Genomic DNA, 18,383 nt, shown 5'->3' on the forward strand with positions numbered 1-18,383 from the left:
AGGGCAGGGGTGGGAGGGTGTGTCACAGTGTAGGGGGAGCTGGGGATAAAGGTCCCTGGCCTGGTTTCATTTGGAAGTAGAGGAGTAATCAGGAGGATTATAGGGGCAACAAGGAAGTGACCCTGTAATTCATTGTTTCCACTGAGAGGGCAGCAAGAAGTGGGATTATACTGTATGTCAGGCTTTTAATTAAGAATTATCTACCTCTGATGGACTTGTCTATGAACACTCTGAATTTGAGGTGATTTGCGGATTATTCTCATCCAAAGTAGACTAATTGATCATCAGCATTGTTGAAAATACATTTTGACCGTGTTAATTATTTAGATGCTTTATGTAACAGAAAAAAACAAACAAACTGCTGCTTTTCTCCATTTCATATCATTGTATATTGAGTATTTTTGGATTTTGGACGGTTAGTCAGCTTGGGCCATGTTAAAGCAACGTTCAGAATCGCTGTATATAATCATCAGATTAATAGAGAAAGAAAATACTTGTGAAATGCAGTGTTTGATGAGATCAGTGGGGAAAATAGCCAATATCGTTGCTACTACAACTGGAATAATAGAGTGGGAGAAGTGTTAGAGGAAAACACAGTCATGTAAACGTCACCATTCAGAGTAAAACCCCTGGATTTGACAATAAAATGGAATTTATTTATGGACTATATGGCCAAAGTATGTGGAAAATCCAGTCCACATGTCTGGTCTGGGGCTGTTTTTCCTGATTTGGGTTGGGTTTCAAAGTCTTTTGGAAAGCTCTTCCCAGAGGAGTGGAGGCTGTTCTATCAGCAGATTAACGACCATGCTTTTGGAAAGAGATGTTCAACAGTCACATATGGCTGTAATGTCCATGTGCCCACATGCTCTTAGCCAGAACACAGTGATAAAAGTCAGTTTCAAACCAAGGGAACGTTTATGGAGCAGCCACATCAACAACACTAGACTCCAACCTCCCCAGAAACGGGATGTCTGCATCCTTATTCTGCTTTTGTGGACGTCACAGAATCACCTGTTGGCAAAGAAGTCACATCCCTGCAGACTCTTCTATATTTCACCCCTTAGCTTATACATTTCATCAGGGTCCCTTCCTCAGAACGTCACCCCTGCAAGACTTTACAAAGCCTCAAAAAGGAATAAACATATCTGTAGTTTAAATTTGGCATTTGAATGCAAACATGCTCCTGAGCCCAGACGGCCACAGCTTGTGACGGCTCATAGTCACTATCGGACTGAAAATCACATTTGCTGTAATACAAACACTTTAAAAGGCAGAAATGTTTTAGCTGACGGCTTCATTAGTGTGGAGGCCCAAGTCATCACAGCCACCAAAATGAGCTTCATTTGAGGAATAATACTTGAACCTGACATTAACAGAGACAAATGATGATAAAATATTAAGGAGATACTGTCTGTCCTGCCTGCTGCTGTTTATTATGTGGGCGAAATCCATTTTTATCCCAACAAATTATTGAAACTTTTTAGCATCCTGAACCTTAAAACCGTGTTACTGAATTACCTTGAATGTTTTTAGGGATTCATCATCTGACTCAAATGTGGTGATAATTGACCTAGTGTAAAGTCAGTTACTTCTTCAAAAAAAGTTTATCAAGTAGCAATATTCATACATCAAAAGTTATTATGCTAACAAAATGTAGCCATGGGAACGATTTAAATATTAAACCAACGTTGTTTTTAATGCGGGGAGCTAACAGCTAGCTTGCCCCATTAGCTTAGAGCAGACTGTGTTTTATCATAGACGCTGCTAGCTAGCATGCCGCAGACTTACGGCCATAACAGTGAGCGGTGAAGCAGCTAGCTTACCAAACTTTAGACTGACACACACACAAAGCAAACACCATGACATTAATTAGTCCTTAACCGGGCACGGGGCAGCCATATTACCTGGGGCAGCCATATTACCTGGGGCAGCTCCTCCCCGGGGTGTTTGAGGCTCCGAGGCCCTGACAGGCAGAGGGGCTGTCTGACATAGTGCCTGTTAATAAATCATGTTGAGCGCTCAGTGTTTCATAAGTTATTTTGAAGTTTATAATCAAACTGTGTAACTATTTTGGAAGAGCATGATGGTTAAAAGGTCCACAGAAAGAGTTGAATGGGTTTTTCTTAGACTATAATACTGAACAAATAGGCTGTAAGTTTGAATAAATAATGTCAAAGAATTTAGACTCTTGAAGCATTAAAGTACAACAGATAGCTAAAGGTTGGCTTTTGTGCTTCGTCAAATTTAATCTACGTTTATGTTCTTATAAGCATTCTATACCAACCCGTACTTTTCATTAGTTTGTATAACCCCAGTGTCGTGTGTGGATGACTTCCACCCTGCAGTATATTCTTATCATGTGAATCCAGTAGAGCTCAAATGATGTCAAGAAGCCTTTTTGGAATTAAATGTGACAAAGACCAAGGATATATGAATATTAACTTTATTTTAGTTTAGTTTTTAATTTAAAACTTAAGACGTCATAATTCCAATCCGGTCAACACTCAGATGTATGGTCTGGGTGTAGAAATCGTTGAGTACAAATACTTGGGTACTGTAATTGATAATATGCTGAGCTTTGATGGTAATATCAAAATGCTGCGTAAAAAAAAAAGGCAGCAGTACATTTTTGTCTAAGTAAGCTTTTGTGATGTTTTGTGATGACAGGACCGTAAGGACTTGAGTGGATATTTCCTGTTTTCATTTATCTAACAGAAAAATGCATTAACAAAAGTGATCAAGGTCTGTAGCAGCATCAAGGGTCTGTCTGGTTTATATAAGAAACAGTTGTTAAAGAAAAGAGTCCGTCCTTCCTGACAGCATCCACCACCTGCACCTGGAGTTTCACACTTTGCCTTCAGCTTCCTGCTTCAAATACACACTCACCAAAAGTTCATTCCCTCAGCCATTTGACTGCTGAACTATACTTTTAGTAGCATTGTACTCTGTTTTTTATTGTGTGATATTGGATGTGCTTGCTGTTTCTACTGCTGCACAACCAATTGCCCCTCTGCAGACAAGTGAAGTTCTACTTGACTTGACTTGAGTTTCATACATCCATCCTATAAAAACCTGTGTCTGCACTGTTTCACTCTTGGCGTACCTTGTGTCCTCCTGTTGGTCTGACTACACATGCCAATAAACCAGCCTTAACCAAGAATCAACTCGTGGCCTGCTTAATTCAAATTTCATCAGACAACAAGAGAAAAGAATCTCCATCTGATGTTTTAAAACACAAAGAGGGAGGAATGTATTTTTAATTAATTGGATCTGTGATAGCAGCCCCTGTCCTTATTGCATATAAATAATTCAAATTAGGTGTAAGTGTAAATATGCACTGGGGGGGAATAGGGAGGTTATATAACAAGGGTTTGACAACATCTCTGTCGAAAAGTTGATACTCCAGCTGCTCTTCAAGACAAAATATGAGGGATACCACTGTTGTACAAAATGTATAAAAATATTAAACTTTCTCATCATTGATGCCTAATGTAGACCTCAAATAGACCTAAAATAATTTGGGACATGACTCCTGGTGTGCTATGGTAAGCTTTTCTATCATGACACATCTGTTAATACTGTCACATTGCTTAGAAACACCAAATGTTGTATCAGTTAGGGTAGGCTCAGTAACAGAATCACTTCCCTGTGTAATACATAATAATATTTGACATACAGTTCAAAAGCACCACAAACTACGGCCTCAAAAATGATCATACAGTCAACACAAAAACTGAGCATTATAAACTTTATGAATTTATTTATTAATTTATTGCAGGACCGCTGTATTAGATTGCATTAGTTTTAGCTAAGTGCGTCTAATACAGCAGTGATTAGTGTTAGTCACCATGTTCATATCCCATCTGTATTTTACTTGCGATGATTGTAGTGGATGTGAAGTCATGCGACAGGCGATTTACAGTACTACATTCCAAATAAAAGTTTAGGGATTCAAATAACAGCAGCATTTCACAGTAATTTTTCATGACCAGATTACACCATATTCACATGTATCAACAGGAGCACTGAGGTACAGCCTAAATCATTACATTACAATCAGACACTGGATCTTTGACCATATACACCCATACAAAAATCAGCATAGAGAATCATTACATGACCTTTGCAGATGTAATGAACCCATGGAAAGAAATCAGGCGACATTCCTCTAAAAGTGCAGATTCCTCATTCTCACTTAATTATAACAAATGAATGAATTCCAGTGTGACCAAACATACAATAAATCAACTTAGATTGCATCTGTCTCATTAAACATGTACAGAAAACACATTTAAAACAGCAACAAGTGCTGAAATCATATGTTAAACTATGAAATTCTGTATTTAAAAAATATTCTATGAAACTTCCTAAATCGTGGAAGGACTGGAGGGTACAGTGATTGCACAGAAAAGACAATACAGTACTGATTTATACAGCACAACAGAACCAAATTGATTTCACACCAGCCTATTAATGAGGGTGGCCAGTCATGCACATCATGCCTGAGTCGACAGCATGCTACAGCTACAAGTAGCAGCCCACACCATGCCACATACATCCCATACAGAAAAGTCAGATTTCATCACACAACATCAAAATACCTCTCAAAACTACAACAAAAAAAAAAGAAAACTGAGCCCTTGTGTTTGAGCCATTTTCCCATCAGTTGCACTCATTTCTTCTGTCAGCGTTTGCTGAAATTGCTGCAGGCCTTCTGCATCTGTGTTAAGAAACCTGGAACCCCGCTCTGTAGGAGAAAGAACACACAGACACTGTGTATCACAGCACGTCATGAGCACATGTGCCAAGAAGACCTACCCACAAGTGGCAAGGAGGAGAGGCGCTGTTGACATCGCCCTGCAACACATCTGCTAACAATAACGGCAGAAAGCCGTGAAGCAGGCGGAGGGATGGAGCTCTCGGAGGCCCGGGAGTGAACCCTTTTCACACCCTGTTTAAAGGATCTGTCTGAGTGGGTCAACAATGAACATGCATATTTTGCAGGCAGTTTCTTCACAACTTCCACATCACTGAAAGTTTGAATACTCCTTTTAATAAATGTCTTGTCTTGATAGATTATATTATCAAACAAAATGTTCCACTGTCAATTTTAGGGATGGATGTATTGTAAGAACTGGCTACAAGACTGCCGCTGAGCCTTGATTCCAATATTTCCCTGTAGCCACCTGCAGTACTGCAACGAAAAATCCCTCAGTGGCCCAAAAAGCTGTTTTTCCATGGACCACTATTGTAAAAGAGGCGTCTGTAAATCTGCTGACAGGACACCTCCAGCTATAAACATGATCCATTTTCACTCTTTGTATTATATATTTTTAAGCCTTGGAGGTTTAATCTTTGTAAAACTTTTCAAAAGCCCAGAGACGTCTTTTGTTTTTGTTTTTTTTGAATGAGTGACATCATTGCTGTAGTTTGAGCCAATCACATGATGTGATGGACACTACTGCACGTGTTCAGTGGGCCAAATAACCCAGAACCTAATCCGGAAGTAAGAAGTTTTTAAGGCGCATGAGCCCAGTGAGCAATTCTCATTGAACTGAATAGGCGCCATCTTTGCCTTCGGTATCCAGTTCTTACAATACATCCTTGCTGTTAGGCTTTCCAAACGTACAATTTCCATTTAAAGGCTTTTCTTCCTTCAGCATACGCGTCCTGTAACCCTGAACAACAACAGAACCACTTTGGATATGTAAATATGAACAACAACACACAAGAGGTCGGCTGTGGTGCATTGTTTTGTTGAAGAAAGAGAACAAGGAAGAAGAGACGTAGCTGTTTTCCTGTTGTTGTAGATACAGCCTTAGAGCCACATGTGCTACAAATCAATACAACCAATTTTTTACACTTTTTATTTTTTATTTCTGCCATTCAAATCATACAATTCCCCTTCTTTGTTGAGAATTATGTCCCAACACAGCTGTTTTCTTTCTACTGTAAATCGTGACAAGATATTTACAGGTCACTATAGTTAATTCACTTCCAAAACATGAGATTAAACCATTTACAGACTCAAATTTGAAGCTTTCATGTTTTGGTGAAACCTGAACTCTACACAGTCATGTTAAGTTGCACTTAACTGATCCCAATAAGGATATTCTTTGCATGTGACCCATTCAGAGAGGCCCCTGCCCCTTAAGCTGCTTAGTGGGTTAACCAGGTTTAAATACATTAAATGTGTTTGTTTCTTTTATGTAAAGCTGTGAATGTCTATTGCAGTAAAACAGACTCACCTTGGCTGCCCAGTTCACCAGCCAGTTAGGAATCATGCCACCGGGGTTGTCGAAGTAATTCATGAAAACTGAAACAAAGCACATGTTGAAAAGGTTTTAAAGAGAGTTTCCCAAGCTCAAGATGACAATTCCAAATTGCTTTATTTGTCCAACCAAGAGTCCAAAATCAAAACTGGGTGGTAACTGTGTCATGATGACCTCATGTTAACAAAACTCTGCTGTTTAAATTAACGATTTGAAGCAAATTTCAATGGAAATTGAACACCTTTACAGTTTTTCCTATGTAATGCTTTTACATTTTATCTTAGACCTATTGGACACCTGGGTTATTAGGATTAAAAGCCCAAAGTGGTAGAACCCTATTGAGCCAAAGTCCCGTGAGCTGGAACAGGCCAGAGACATGAAACTTGGCCCAATGACTGAAAACGATGTGCATTTGTTTCCCAACAAACATGAGTCCAATGGGTCAGACAGTGGTGGTTATAATTACACCGTGAATCCTATTGACTTGAAACGTAACACACAAGCCCAGCTCAATGTGCTCTACAAAAAAGCCTCCTGGGCACTGGCTTGGGACGTGGCTTTTTGAAACCTGAAACCCTTGTTGCCGCTTGCAGATTTAATTTTGGCTGTTTGAGCTGCCTCCTTCAGTTGAGCAAGAAAACGTCAGAACCTGCACAATGCTGCTTGCAACTGTACTTTGATGTGTTTTTCACCTATCATGATGTATATTAATATCGAAAAACTATTTACATTAATATCACCATATTAATGTCAGCAACATCCAAACATATTCAATTCATAATTATATAAAACTGAAAAATGCCAAACAGTCAGTGAAACCCTCTGTAATAAATGTAATAAATGACTAAAACATTGAACATCCATTTTTTAATTAATTCTGTTCATGAATGTTTTTAATGGATTTTCTGTCAAGCCAATTAATCTGCTAATCATTTCTGCTTGATACGTGGCAGTAATATCATTATGTTCCCTCCTCACGTGGTACCTTTAGTTCCACCGGCTCCATCGCTCTCTATGGCGAGGCTCTGCTTGTAGTCTTTGACCCGCAGCACGCCACTCTTCTCTGCACACGGCGTCTCTGGAGAACTTCTGGCCAGGATCACCCAGACCTTCCTGCCGTCCACGTCCAGGTCCCTCCGCTCCCTAATGTACACATACTGAGGTTTGAGCTGTTAGGGAAGACACTCGCCTGACTTCAACTACATAAACTGTACTTTTAAAACTGAACATTTGCTTGTTCGTGAGAACTGTCTGAGCTCTGAGTAGATTTGTGTGAACCAGAAGGATACATCTCTGTTTGACAGAGGAAATGGGTATTTTACTTCCCAGTAGATTGCTGTCTGTCCATTGAAGTCCTTTTCATAGAGCTCTGAATAACAAAAAGACAACAGAAACAATGAATAGAAAAGCAGCTAAACATCGGCTGTAGGTGGATGGACACATGATACACTTAAAAAAGGGTGTAATGCTCTGATCTCCGAGGATATTCTGTAATCTATTATTATTTCATTTCCTATGGACAGAAAAAGAAAGGAAATGGGAGGGAAATTGAGATTTTCTCTGACATAGCTTAAGGCACACATGTGGAATACTTCCCATACCACATTTATTTGAACAAATTAGAAATAAAAATAACTGCAGCTCTCACAGTAGGTAAAAGTTGTCAGTGCTAAACTCCACACGCAGTAAGTGGGAGAAAATACATGTTGAGATTATTCATTTAATGAATAAGTTGTTACTTCCATCAGGTCTGTATTGGAGGGATCCTACTGACTGACTGACTGACTGACTGACTGACTGACTGAGGACACTGATACCCTACAGTTGAGTATTAAATTTAAAAATTTAAAGTCCCTCCTACATTTTTAGTACCTACTAGTCTGTTTTAAACAAGTGACTTAAATCAGGTTGCAACTTAAAACTTGAGCAATGTCTGAGCTAAAGGTTGACATCTATATTATATCAAGAGCAACCAACTATATAAACTTGGTAGCATCACAAGCTAACATTACTTCCAAAAACGATCATTTTAGAGGGGGAAAAGCTTTTGTACATGTCGATATTACTTCATCTTATTTACATCTGCATGAATGAAGAAATGCACGAGTGAATGCTTCTTAGAAATAAGTTATTTACTCATTTAACAGTTACTATGGTCAAATGTTATTGCCACAACAATGTGTTTTTTACAAAATTGTTCAAGATTTACATAACTATTAAACAGCATCCATCAAGTTTACGGTCAGATATATCGATCATACTCCGCGTATATTAGCAAACTAAGTTAGCTTTGCCGGTTGGATAAGTGAGCTACACAACAGTTCCACCTGGCAGGTAATGGGTAAATATCGAGCAACAACCTGAATTTACATGAGAAGTGGTTTTAATTTGGTGATGAGTAAAATCAGTCTTAGAAAACTTTCTTTAGAAATACATCTTTTGTCAGAAAATGTTAGAAATAAATTTGATAAAAAAGTAAGGGAATGTGTGATATGTGCACTGTAATGACCTGTTCAGTGACCCTGGCCGACTCTGCACTGTCTGCTCAGAAAGACTGTGAGACCTTGTTGTTACTTCTTGATGTGCTGAACGGAGAGTGGGCTCTGTTGTTTGGACCGGATAGCTCAGAAGAGCCAAACACGTGTGTCTCTATGTGCCACCATGTTTTCTTGGCTAGCCTATAACTAGACTGCAGGGATGACTGTTTGCCAAGCTAAAACCTACATCACCACTGATGTGTGGAGTCTTGTTTCCAGGCCCGTCATTGATTAAAAGAGATGAAGACTGACCAGGTTCTTCCACATCAACACTATAGGAGGAGTCACAGAGGTGGGACTATCCCAGAAAGCACTGTACTGTGGAGGGAAAAGCTTCTTGAGCTACTACTAAAATCGCATGTTGCATCTAACATTTCAGCTAGTATGTGGGATTCAAGCTGGAGTGTGTTTCCAACAGACTAGGTAGCTACATTACACTACAATGCTTTTACTTGTTTCTGTGCAATTATTACTTAAATTGTATATATTACTTGTGTTTGTGTATAGTTTTTTTTGTATAGCTACTGTTTATCTATCTCCTCTCTTTTTCTATTTATCTATTTTTTAAAATTTAAAGGCACTGAAGGTGAAAGGACAAAGCAAGAATTTTGTTGTGTGGTGAAACTTGTTTTTACGTGTGTGTATCTTTTATTGTATATGACAATAAAAGATTGAATTGAATTGAGACAACAGACTAGAGCTACATGTTACCTGTAGGTTACTGTGGAGGTGCATGAAGAAAGGGATAAAGAATTACAAGGGTTACTTCAGTACTTAAAACTGCTCATTCATTCAAAATCACTCCACCTCATGGAAAAGACAACAGGAGGTTAACATGTGTGCTACAGTCAACAAATAAGTAACTAAGTGATGTATTCATGATGAATGTCAGCAGAGCTAATGTGACACTAATATAAATATGAAAACTTAATCCTAAACAGAGGAGATGAGGGAGAGTTGATCTAGATGGCGAGGACAATGACACTGTGGAGCTTGCCTTACGGTTTGCTTTTGGGGTTTTCTTTTACCTTTCACATATTCATCCCAATCTTTCCGATACGTCAAGTCCATGTAGACGTCTGCACACAGCTCTGGAGTGCAGGTGGTGAGCACACCAAAGACTTTGTACTCATAAAGTCCAGTTTCCTGAAAACAGCACATGAAAGTTCTCTCTTCCAACTGCAGGCCACACGCCACACCCACAGTATGTGACTAATCCCAAACCACACAACTCTGATTAGAGCCAATCTGTGCTGCACCTTCTCTCACTCCGAGTGAGGAAGTGTGTTGGATTTGATTAAAACCCACAGAAACAGGTCTGAGGATGCAAATAATCTGACAAACTGCTCTTCTAGTTTTTGACTTTGCAGCCAAATCTGTCTTCTTGAAGAGAAAGTGAAGTCAAACCAAACTCCATTCACAAAAACATCAATTTAAGGTTGCCGTGTTTTCCCTTGGCAATGGCAATAGTTATGTGTATAGTTATATGGCTACAACTCACTGCACTGCAATTTGCAATCAATTTAATCACTAAGACACGATTGTGGTTAAAAGATGTTTCTAAAATAACAGAGCTTATTTGTCTCAGTCATTTCACTTTTAACACCCCCAGAGCAGACAGGCAATGGAGAGAATATATACTTATGGGAGGAAAGAGGTTCATTGGGAAAAGCATTATTTAAATTTGAGGGATTATCAGTTAGCCTTTTTCATGCAAGTAGTTTTAGATTACAAAACTTTTAGTTTTACGTTCGGCTTGTTTTGTCTGTTTTCATCTTTCGGTCAATATAAATTAGAAGCCACTGACTTGATGTGTCAGGTATTTGCCGAGGTGAAGAGTGGAACTTCTGTTTTGAGAAACTGTGCTCAAGCAGGTGCGATGCGCTATGTATATGTGCCCAAGGGAGAGGGAACATTAAATTCACAAAAATATGAATGGAGTTTGGTGTGGCGGGTATAGCCGATTTCTGGGTCCAATAGCTCTGGTTCAATTTCCGGATATTTCCCATGTCGGCCGCTAGGGTATTTTACTGATGTGTGTAATAAATGAATCACATTAAAGATGGCAATCACACCATTTTTATAAAGAAAGACAGGAGCAGTTTCCCACAGCTGCAGGTCCAGAGCGCTGCTCTGAAGCGGAAACTCGACGCGGACTAATTCATGCAGTCAGTCACCAGCAGCCGTGTTCCTGCTGGGAAAGCAGCAGCTGTATGAATGTTTCCTACTTTGTCATAGAGCCGGTAGATTTTCACCCCCATGGTCTCGGTGAAGAGCTCCCATCCTCCGTCCAGCTGCGGCTCATCCAGCTCCCTCCACGCGCTCTGAAACTCCTCATCTGTGAAGCGCAGCGACATGACGGCTCCTGTCACATCTGTCACACAGCGCAGGCAGGCACACACCACGCTTCCGGTCGCGGCTTTCACAATAAAACACCTCATCTGTTGTCTTAATGCTGTATCAATAACACTGTGCTGGACTATTCTCAGTTCATGCTACTTCAACTGGCAGGAATATATTCACTGTACTATATTTATGATGTGGATGTATCATGTAGTTACAAGTTACTTTGCAGATTAAGACAAATACACCAGAGTAAAAAGATGAATATCTAATTGATAGAGAGATAAATTATGAATTTGAGATGAAGAAATGCAAAAGAATAATAATATTAAATAAAAAAGAAAACAGGGTGTCTCAAATTATTGACTTAAAGACAAGGGAACACAAAGGATGAGCTTCTTATTGTACTGAACATTACCATGACAAATGTTTTATTGCTATTGGGAGAGGAGAAGACAAACCACAATCCCAGTTCACATGTGTCTGTATGAGATAATAAGTGTTATGCAACAGAGAGAACATCCCTCCACAGACCAGAGGGAATTACTACAGTGTGAATGTGTTTACAGTGTGCACAACAGGTGGGGGCATCTTAGACCGTAAATCGACGTGCTGCTGTTGTGGGACATTTATGTAATCATGTCAACAACATGTGGTCCCTGAGAGAGCCTCACACACGGTCTCACGTACTGTGAGTGTTGACAGTGTTCAGGTGAGCGTGGAAGAAACCAGGAATCAGCCACGGGCCGTGAGACACAGCCAGCCGCTTTCTCCCAAATATTTGTTACTTGAGAAAAAATCTGCTCACATTTCTTGCAATTTTTCATCCGTGGATGTTGTTGCTGCTGATCCGTGAGAACATTTGGGATAAAGAGCAAACCCACACTGAATGTTTGCTGCACTGACCTCTGCAGGTTGAAATGTACAAGCAAAGAATTTGACTTCACGTCTGTCGACCTGTAGGTTATCTTATCAGGACATCTAGGCCTCTGCTTCAATCTGAACTGCCTTTTCAAAAATGTACTTTAATCTGTATTAATCTGTGAGTCCCACATCTTTATGGAGGTGCAACACTGACTCCTCCTTTAATCTGTTTTTGTGTCCCATGATAACTGTAATTATGCTGTGATGGACTTCTGTCTTCCTTTACGCTGCATAACTGACGTCATAATGGTGACTGTGTTTCTTAATTTAGCTGTTTTTTTCCTGAATGTGACGTGCTGACAAACTGTTGAAAATAATTTCTGCAAATAGCTGCAAACTTGTGAGCAGAAAAATGAATAGAATAAATATATAAATATATAAAATAATGTGAAACCAATAATAGAAGCCTAATGCTGGCTGATTTCTCCTCTGGGCATGGAGGGAGTTTCTACCCTCCCCTCATATTTGACACACATACAGTATATACCTACTAAAGTATGAGTTTCAGTGCCATGTCAAGCCATCTAAACAGTTACGGAAATAAACTGATTTTAATTTCAAAATAAATGCACCCATGAATGAAAAGTAGTTTCTGCAAATGCCGGCAGCGAAATGAGATTTATTTTGAAATGCTAACCGGAATAGGTATTTTTCCTTATTATTTTTAGCTTTACGTTGCAGTCATCGATACTTGAAATAGTTGTTCTCAATGGGGATGGCAGACCGACCCGCAGCCCAGAACCTCAGGACTTTACAGGGGGACGTTCCTCATGAATGGGAGTCAGAGTCGTGCAGCCCGGACACAGACGCTGTATGTAGACGCCTTCAGCTCAGAGGAACAACATCCACTGGTAATTAGATAAATCAGACTGAATATTTTATGAGCTCAGAGACAAGTTTCCCTGCGGCAGTGGAGCACTTTGGAGACCGTGCGACATGGAAAACGGCTGTGAGGTAACCAACCTCTCTTCTTTCTATTCAGAGCTTTGTCCAGTTAGTTTTACCTCACTGCAAACAACAAGAGAAACCTTAAAGCTCAACTTAAAGGTCGTTAATTCACTTTTTACCAGCTGGAGCCTGGTTCCACATAAAGTCAGTTTATATGGCAGAGAAGATTATAAAATACTAAAGAAAGAAAACTTAGTATGGGTTGTCATGTAGATGTTTAGAAGTTTGACACTCTTCTCTTTCTGTTTTACATCTTGCACCTTTTTCACCCCCCAAATACTTGTTTTTCTTAAAATGTTTGCAGGCACAAATTCCACTTCCACATAACATTTTGTTGTCTAATAAAGAATAAATGTTTCTTTTGTAATCAGCAGTCCTCACAACTGTGTAACCTCTCCTTCCCCATTAAAAAATCCTCTGTGAAGGTAGTCATCAGGGTTCCAAACCCTTTCCAAATGTGGATCTGTCCTCCAGAACATTTATTGCCAAACTTGTTGTCTTTAAATCCTTAATAGCCTAATAACACTGACAACCCCATGACAGGTTCAGCCAAAGGCTGTTGTTCCTTCTCACATTGCTTTACTTGAGCAGTTCTTAGTGTCCAAGCTCTCCTATACTTCACAAGAAATGAGCAAAGATTTGAGAAAAGTCAGAAGAATTATTTTTCATAACAGGAATTATCAATGAATCTGACAATTATCATTTTGATTCACCATTTTTTTGTGGCAGAAAATGGTGAAATATGCATTTGTTACAGCTGAAGCAGATGTGTATGGATTTCTAGGTTTATTTGACCAACAGTTCAAAAACAATCCCATATGACAAAGGAAAACATCAGACTCTCACATGGGATGAGCTGGAAACAGTGAACGTTTTTTCATGTTTTGCTTGAACCAATAAATTGTTCTATTATCATTATCTTTGCTGTGTTAGGAATAAAATCCTGGTTTGGAAACAGTGAATCTTTTGTTAGTGGAATCAGCCAATTAAATATCCAGCATGTGTAGAATGTAAACTCCACCCAGGTTGCTTAAACTCCAACATGTTCCTCCTAATAGAGACTACATAATCTCAGTAGTAGCTTTGGTGCTGACCCCTCAACGGGGTCTGACGCCCTGTTTGGGACCCACTCGTCTAGAGCATGTCAGAGAAACACTGTTCTTTTAATGAGAAGGATTAAATAAGTGTTTCAAGACTCTGACAATGTTGGAATGCAGCCCATTTATTGTCACTCTGAAGGGTCTGAATCACAGCTTTCCACGCAGCAGGCGTGAGCTTGGGGGGGGGGGGGGGGGGGGGTGCTTGTGAAATTGCTTGTGATTTCGAAGCTCCTCGCATTTCACAGAGCAGTTTGTAATGTCATATCCTGCGCTCTCCAGGGAATGTCTCAGCTCGTGCTGGGCTGAGTGGTCCTGCGTCATTCAGACAACTCCTCTGACTGGGTTCAGGCGGCTGTGATTGTACAAAGAGTTTACGTTAAAGCAGCGTGCGGCGCTCAGGAAGTTGTGTCGGATTGTGAAATATGGTGTTGAATTCTGACAAAAAACATCTGAACGGTCTCTTTCTCTTCTGGATTTCTGTGTCCAGTGTTGAGCAACTTTTCACTTAATGAGTTTGCTTGTTTCTCCACATAGCCTGGGAGACCCTAGCAAGGAAAAGAGGTGAAAGGGCAACAGCGAGGAACCATCTGTGGTTGGTTAGCAGGAGGCTCCTTGATTCTGCAATGCCAGAAGAAGATAATAAGGACGCCATGAGAACGCCAGCGACCCCAGAGAAGGCCAACAACAACGAACGTCCTGCAGCCACCGCGACATCGGTGAACATCCCCCTGGTCAATGAAGTCCAGCTGACTGCAGCCACCGGCGGGACGGAGCTGTCCTGCTACCGCTGCACCGTCCCCTTTGGCGTGGTGGTCCTCATCGCCGGCATCGTGGTCACCGCCGTGGCTTACAGCTTCAACTCGCACGGATCCACCATCTCTTACTTTGGCCTGGTGCTCCTCTCGGCCGGACTGGTGCTCTTAGCGTCCAGCGTCGTCTGCTGGAAGATGAGACTGGAGAGGAAGAAGGAGAGGCGACGGGAGAGCCAAACCGCCCTGGTTGCAAACCAGAGGAGTATTTTTAGTTGAACTAGCAGTATGGAAGGCTCATATCCTGGTTTTCTGAGTCAGAAAAGGCCTGATGTTGAGATGGAGTTGGAGAACCAGCTGTGGACAGATGTCATCCAACGTGTGCTGGATTTGTGACCTGTAAAAGCTCTGAGCGCAGACTCTTAGGGCCCAGAACTTAAGGCTTTGAAGGCACTGTAAGGGATTTATTTGTCAAACAGACTTTGAGCATCTGGCGAGGTGGGAACGCAGCCAGAAGGAATGTATCACAATTAAGATGAATTACCACTGTGCAACGCGATGTAGAGGAAGTCTCCCATTAATCTGCTGTTGGATGTGGTGGCTTTGATTGTAATAGGAGGCAATGTGGTTTAAAAGTCAAGGAAAAGGAGAGGGAAACTGAAAAATCCAGGACAATGATTCACGCCTCATTTACTATGCTTCAACTTAGACATATCTGTTTGAAAAGTCTCAGTGTTCACCTCACAGGGAATGATTCTTAGGCCTGTAATGGAAGTATGGTACTTAACATGAGGATTTTTGTTAAAAATCTGTCAGTATATTCTGTTCAGCATGTCAGATTAGATGACACATACATCAGTCATATATAAAGAGAATATTCAACCTTAAATATACATATATATATATATATATATATTCTATTAAAGCACTTTGATCCCTCATAATAATCATACTCATTAATAAACAGCATCTATTAGCAAATTTTAAAAGCGATTAATCCAGCATTGTGAGTAGTTTTGCTTTTTCTTGGCAAAATCATCAAACTCATTATTGCATTGGGTGATGATCACATATTGTTCAGTGTACTGTTCACTGTAAAACATATTAAATGTAGAATATGCTTTGTTTTGATGTCATCATTTGCATGTATTTTCTGTTACCAGGACATCGTGAGGATTAATAAACTCATTGATACACATGTAACAGTTTGGGAAGAAAGAGTTTCAAGGTTTTTCAGAACCTGATCGATACCGGAGCCGATATCAGTGTCCAAGAATAAATGGAATAGTTCAGCCTTTTGTGAAATACCACTCTCATGTCTGTGTTTTGAACTGGAGTGAGGACGAGATCAGCTGATCTTAGCATAAAGACTAGAAATGAAGGGAAACAGCTGGTGCAGCTTTGTCCAAAGATCAAAACGTTACACCTACCAACACCTCTAAAGCTCACTAAGCTAACATGCTGTTTCATTCACACAGCAGAAATGTCAAAATGAAAATGAGCATGATTATTGTTTGAAGTACTTCTAAAAGACACAGTTACTGTGTGTAAATAATTCCCCCCATTGTCTTCACTTCACATGTATCAAACAAACAAGATGTACCGTGTTGTGAGCGAGCTGTGGAGGTGTTGGACCGAGTCTTTTTTTAACTTTTTAACTAAGAGCCAGGCTAGCTGTTTCCCCCTACGTCCAGTGTTTATGCAAAGCTAGGCTAATAACATCCTGAGTCCCGCTCCATACACAACACACACAGAGAACACTGATGTTTTTGTTTTGCTCTGGGAAATTTCCCAATATGTTGAACCTTGTGGTTCCTTTTTAAAACTCGATAAAGATATGCTGTACTTTCCAAAAGTTTTCTTTAACTTAACCTCATAAACAAACATTTGTGACAAGGATTTCTTGAATTAGTTTGTTAAAGACTTGTGACTAAGATACACTGAGCAGATGGTTTGAAGAAACGTCAGTGCTCTCAGATGGACAAGCGAAGTAGTGACGACACTGTTCTGTTGGGAAACTTTTAATCATCATTGGCCAACATCTACTCTGATACTGATAGTGAGTCAGTGAGGCTTTTAATGTTCACAGGAAGTCTTACTTGTGATGGGTTGACGTCAAGAGTCACCATCAGTGTTTGTATTTCTTAGAAATGGTGTATGGGTTGGACAAATGATGAGTTATTCCATTAACGTCCAGCTCTTTACTTTCAGAGCTGAACTGAAGGAAATGTTTTTCTAATGAGGTACATGGGCGAGAGTCTGTCTTATGATGATTATTTCAAATAATCAAACTGAATGTGGTTAAAAGATAAAGAATTGTGACATTCAATGAACAGGTTTCATAAATCTCACTGCATGACAAATTAAAGGGTCAGTTCATTAAATGACAGAAATTGCTCGCGGTATCTAGTTGGACAGTTTTTTGTTTAATTTGGCCATCTGTCTCTGATGGAGGTGAATGCACTTTTGTTTGTGCTGCTGAAAGCATCAACATTTAATTCAGCAGCAACATCTTTTGCCAGAAATACTGTTGCTACGCCCCTATTAAACTACCACTGGTGGTCACTGTGTCAGATCTGGCAATTAGAGCCAAATTCTTGGCCAGGACACATGATAGAATACACACTGGATTCTGACAGATCAGAGCTCACTGTCTTGTGACGCCACACTGGAAAGGGAGCGACAGGGATCGACCTCAACAGCATCATTCCTTGTTCCACTGTGTGCGGAAGAGTGACTAGAGAAGAAAAAAAAAGATCGGCGTCCCAGATGTGGTGTCTTTTGTCTTCCAGTGTGACGCATGAATTAATGCTCAGTTTCATTCCTGATGCCACATCTGTCAGGTCAGGCTGTTACTGAGCTGATATCATGAAATCTAATCCCATGAAGAATCTTTTCAGAGCTACTTTCTATAGAAAAGAAAGTCTCATGAAATGTGTATTTATTTGTATTATCCAGAGTGATCAGGAAGCTGTCTGTGCAAACATGTGAAAACGATCATTATTATTAAAACTAGTTTTATATAGTCAGTGATGTGATGCACTACATCCGAAGTTCTAATGAACCTCTACTGTCACTGGAGCTTTTGGCCACATCTTGTGATCTTAATCAGTGGATGGAATTATTCATTACAACTACTAGTCATTAGTGCCTTTGGTATTTGACTCATGTGAAAGCAGGTGGCCTTAAAACTATTGAGATTCCAAAATTCCATACTAATAATGTGGTAACAACATCTGCTGACACCAAGACCAAGTAAGTGGAACTTGCGCTAAGATTTTTTTTTGTCAAATTAAAATCGAGCTTTACCACACCACAAGACACCACAAGACTAAGTGAGAATTTCTTTCTCAGTTGAACTAACCCTTTAACCATCTATTTCCAGCCTGTTTATTTTTCCAATCTAAAGTTTGTGTTACCACCGTTTACCTGCACCTCATCACAATATGTTTTGACTGTGTGTTAAATACGTTTATACACTGTATCATCTAAATAATCATCAGTTCATTT

At 39.9% G+C, this 18,383-nt stretch overlaps 2 protein-coding genes across 3 annotated transcripts; one reads left to right on the plus strand and one right to left on the minus strand.

The window, feature by feature from the left end:
• Positions 1-3,767: 3,767 nt before the first annotated feature.
• Positions 3,768-11,176, minus strand: pctp (phosphatidylcholine transfer protein). Its single transcript, XM_070848002.1, has 6 exons — positions 11,038-11,176; positions 9,838-9,955; positions 7,562-7,641; positions 7,258-7,429; positions 6,249-6,316; positions 3,768-4,747 (listed from the first exon to the last, which is right to left on the minus strand). Exons 1-6 carry the CDS (start codon positions 11,164-11,166, stop codon positions 4,685-4,687), a joined length of 630 nt encoding a protein of 209 aa, XP_070704103.1. The 5' UTR covers positions 11,167-11,176; the 3' UTR covers positions 3,768-4,684.
• Positions 11,177-12,818: 1,642 nt separating this feature from the next.
• Positions 12,819-16,084, plus strand: tmem100a (transmembrane protein 100a). 2 transcript variants are annotated; one of them, XM_070848116.1, is made up of 2 exons: positions 12,819-13,030; positions 14,659-16,084. In XM_070848116.1, the coding sequence occupies exon 2, from the start codon at positions 14,748-14,750 to the stop codon at positions 15,150-15,152; it is 405 nt and encodes a 134-aa protein (XP_070704217.1). In that variant the 5' UTR covers positions 12,819-13,030; positions 14,659-14,747; the 3' UTR covers positions 15,153-16,084. The 2 variants fall into 2 exon arrangements, with proteins under 2 accessions (XP_070704217.1, XP_070704218.1); XM_070848117.1 differs by having other exon boundaries at positions 12,829-12,927.
• The last annotated feature ends 2,299 nt before the right edge of the window (positions 16,085-18,383 follow it).

Source organism: Pempheris klunzingeri, chromosome 17 (genome assembly GCF_042242105.1).
Source record: "Pempheris klunzingeri isolate RE-2024b chromosome 17, fPemKlu1.hap1, whole genome shotgun sequence".
Lineage (NCBI taxonomy): Eukaryota > Metazoa > Chordata > Actinopteri > Acropomatiformes > Pempheridae > Pempheris > Pempheris klunzingeri.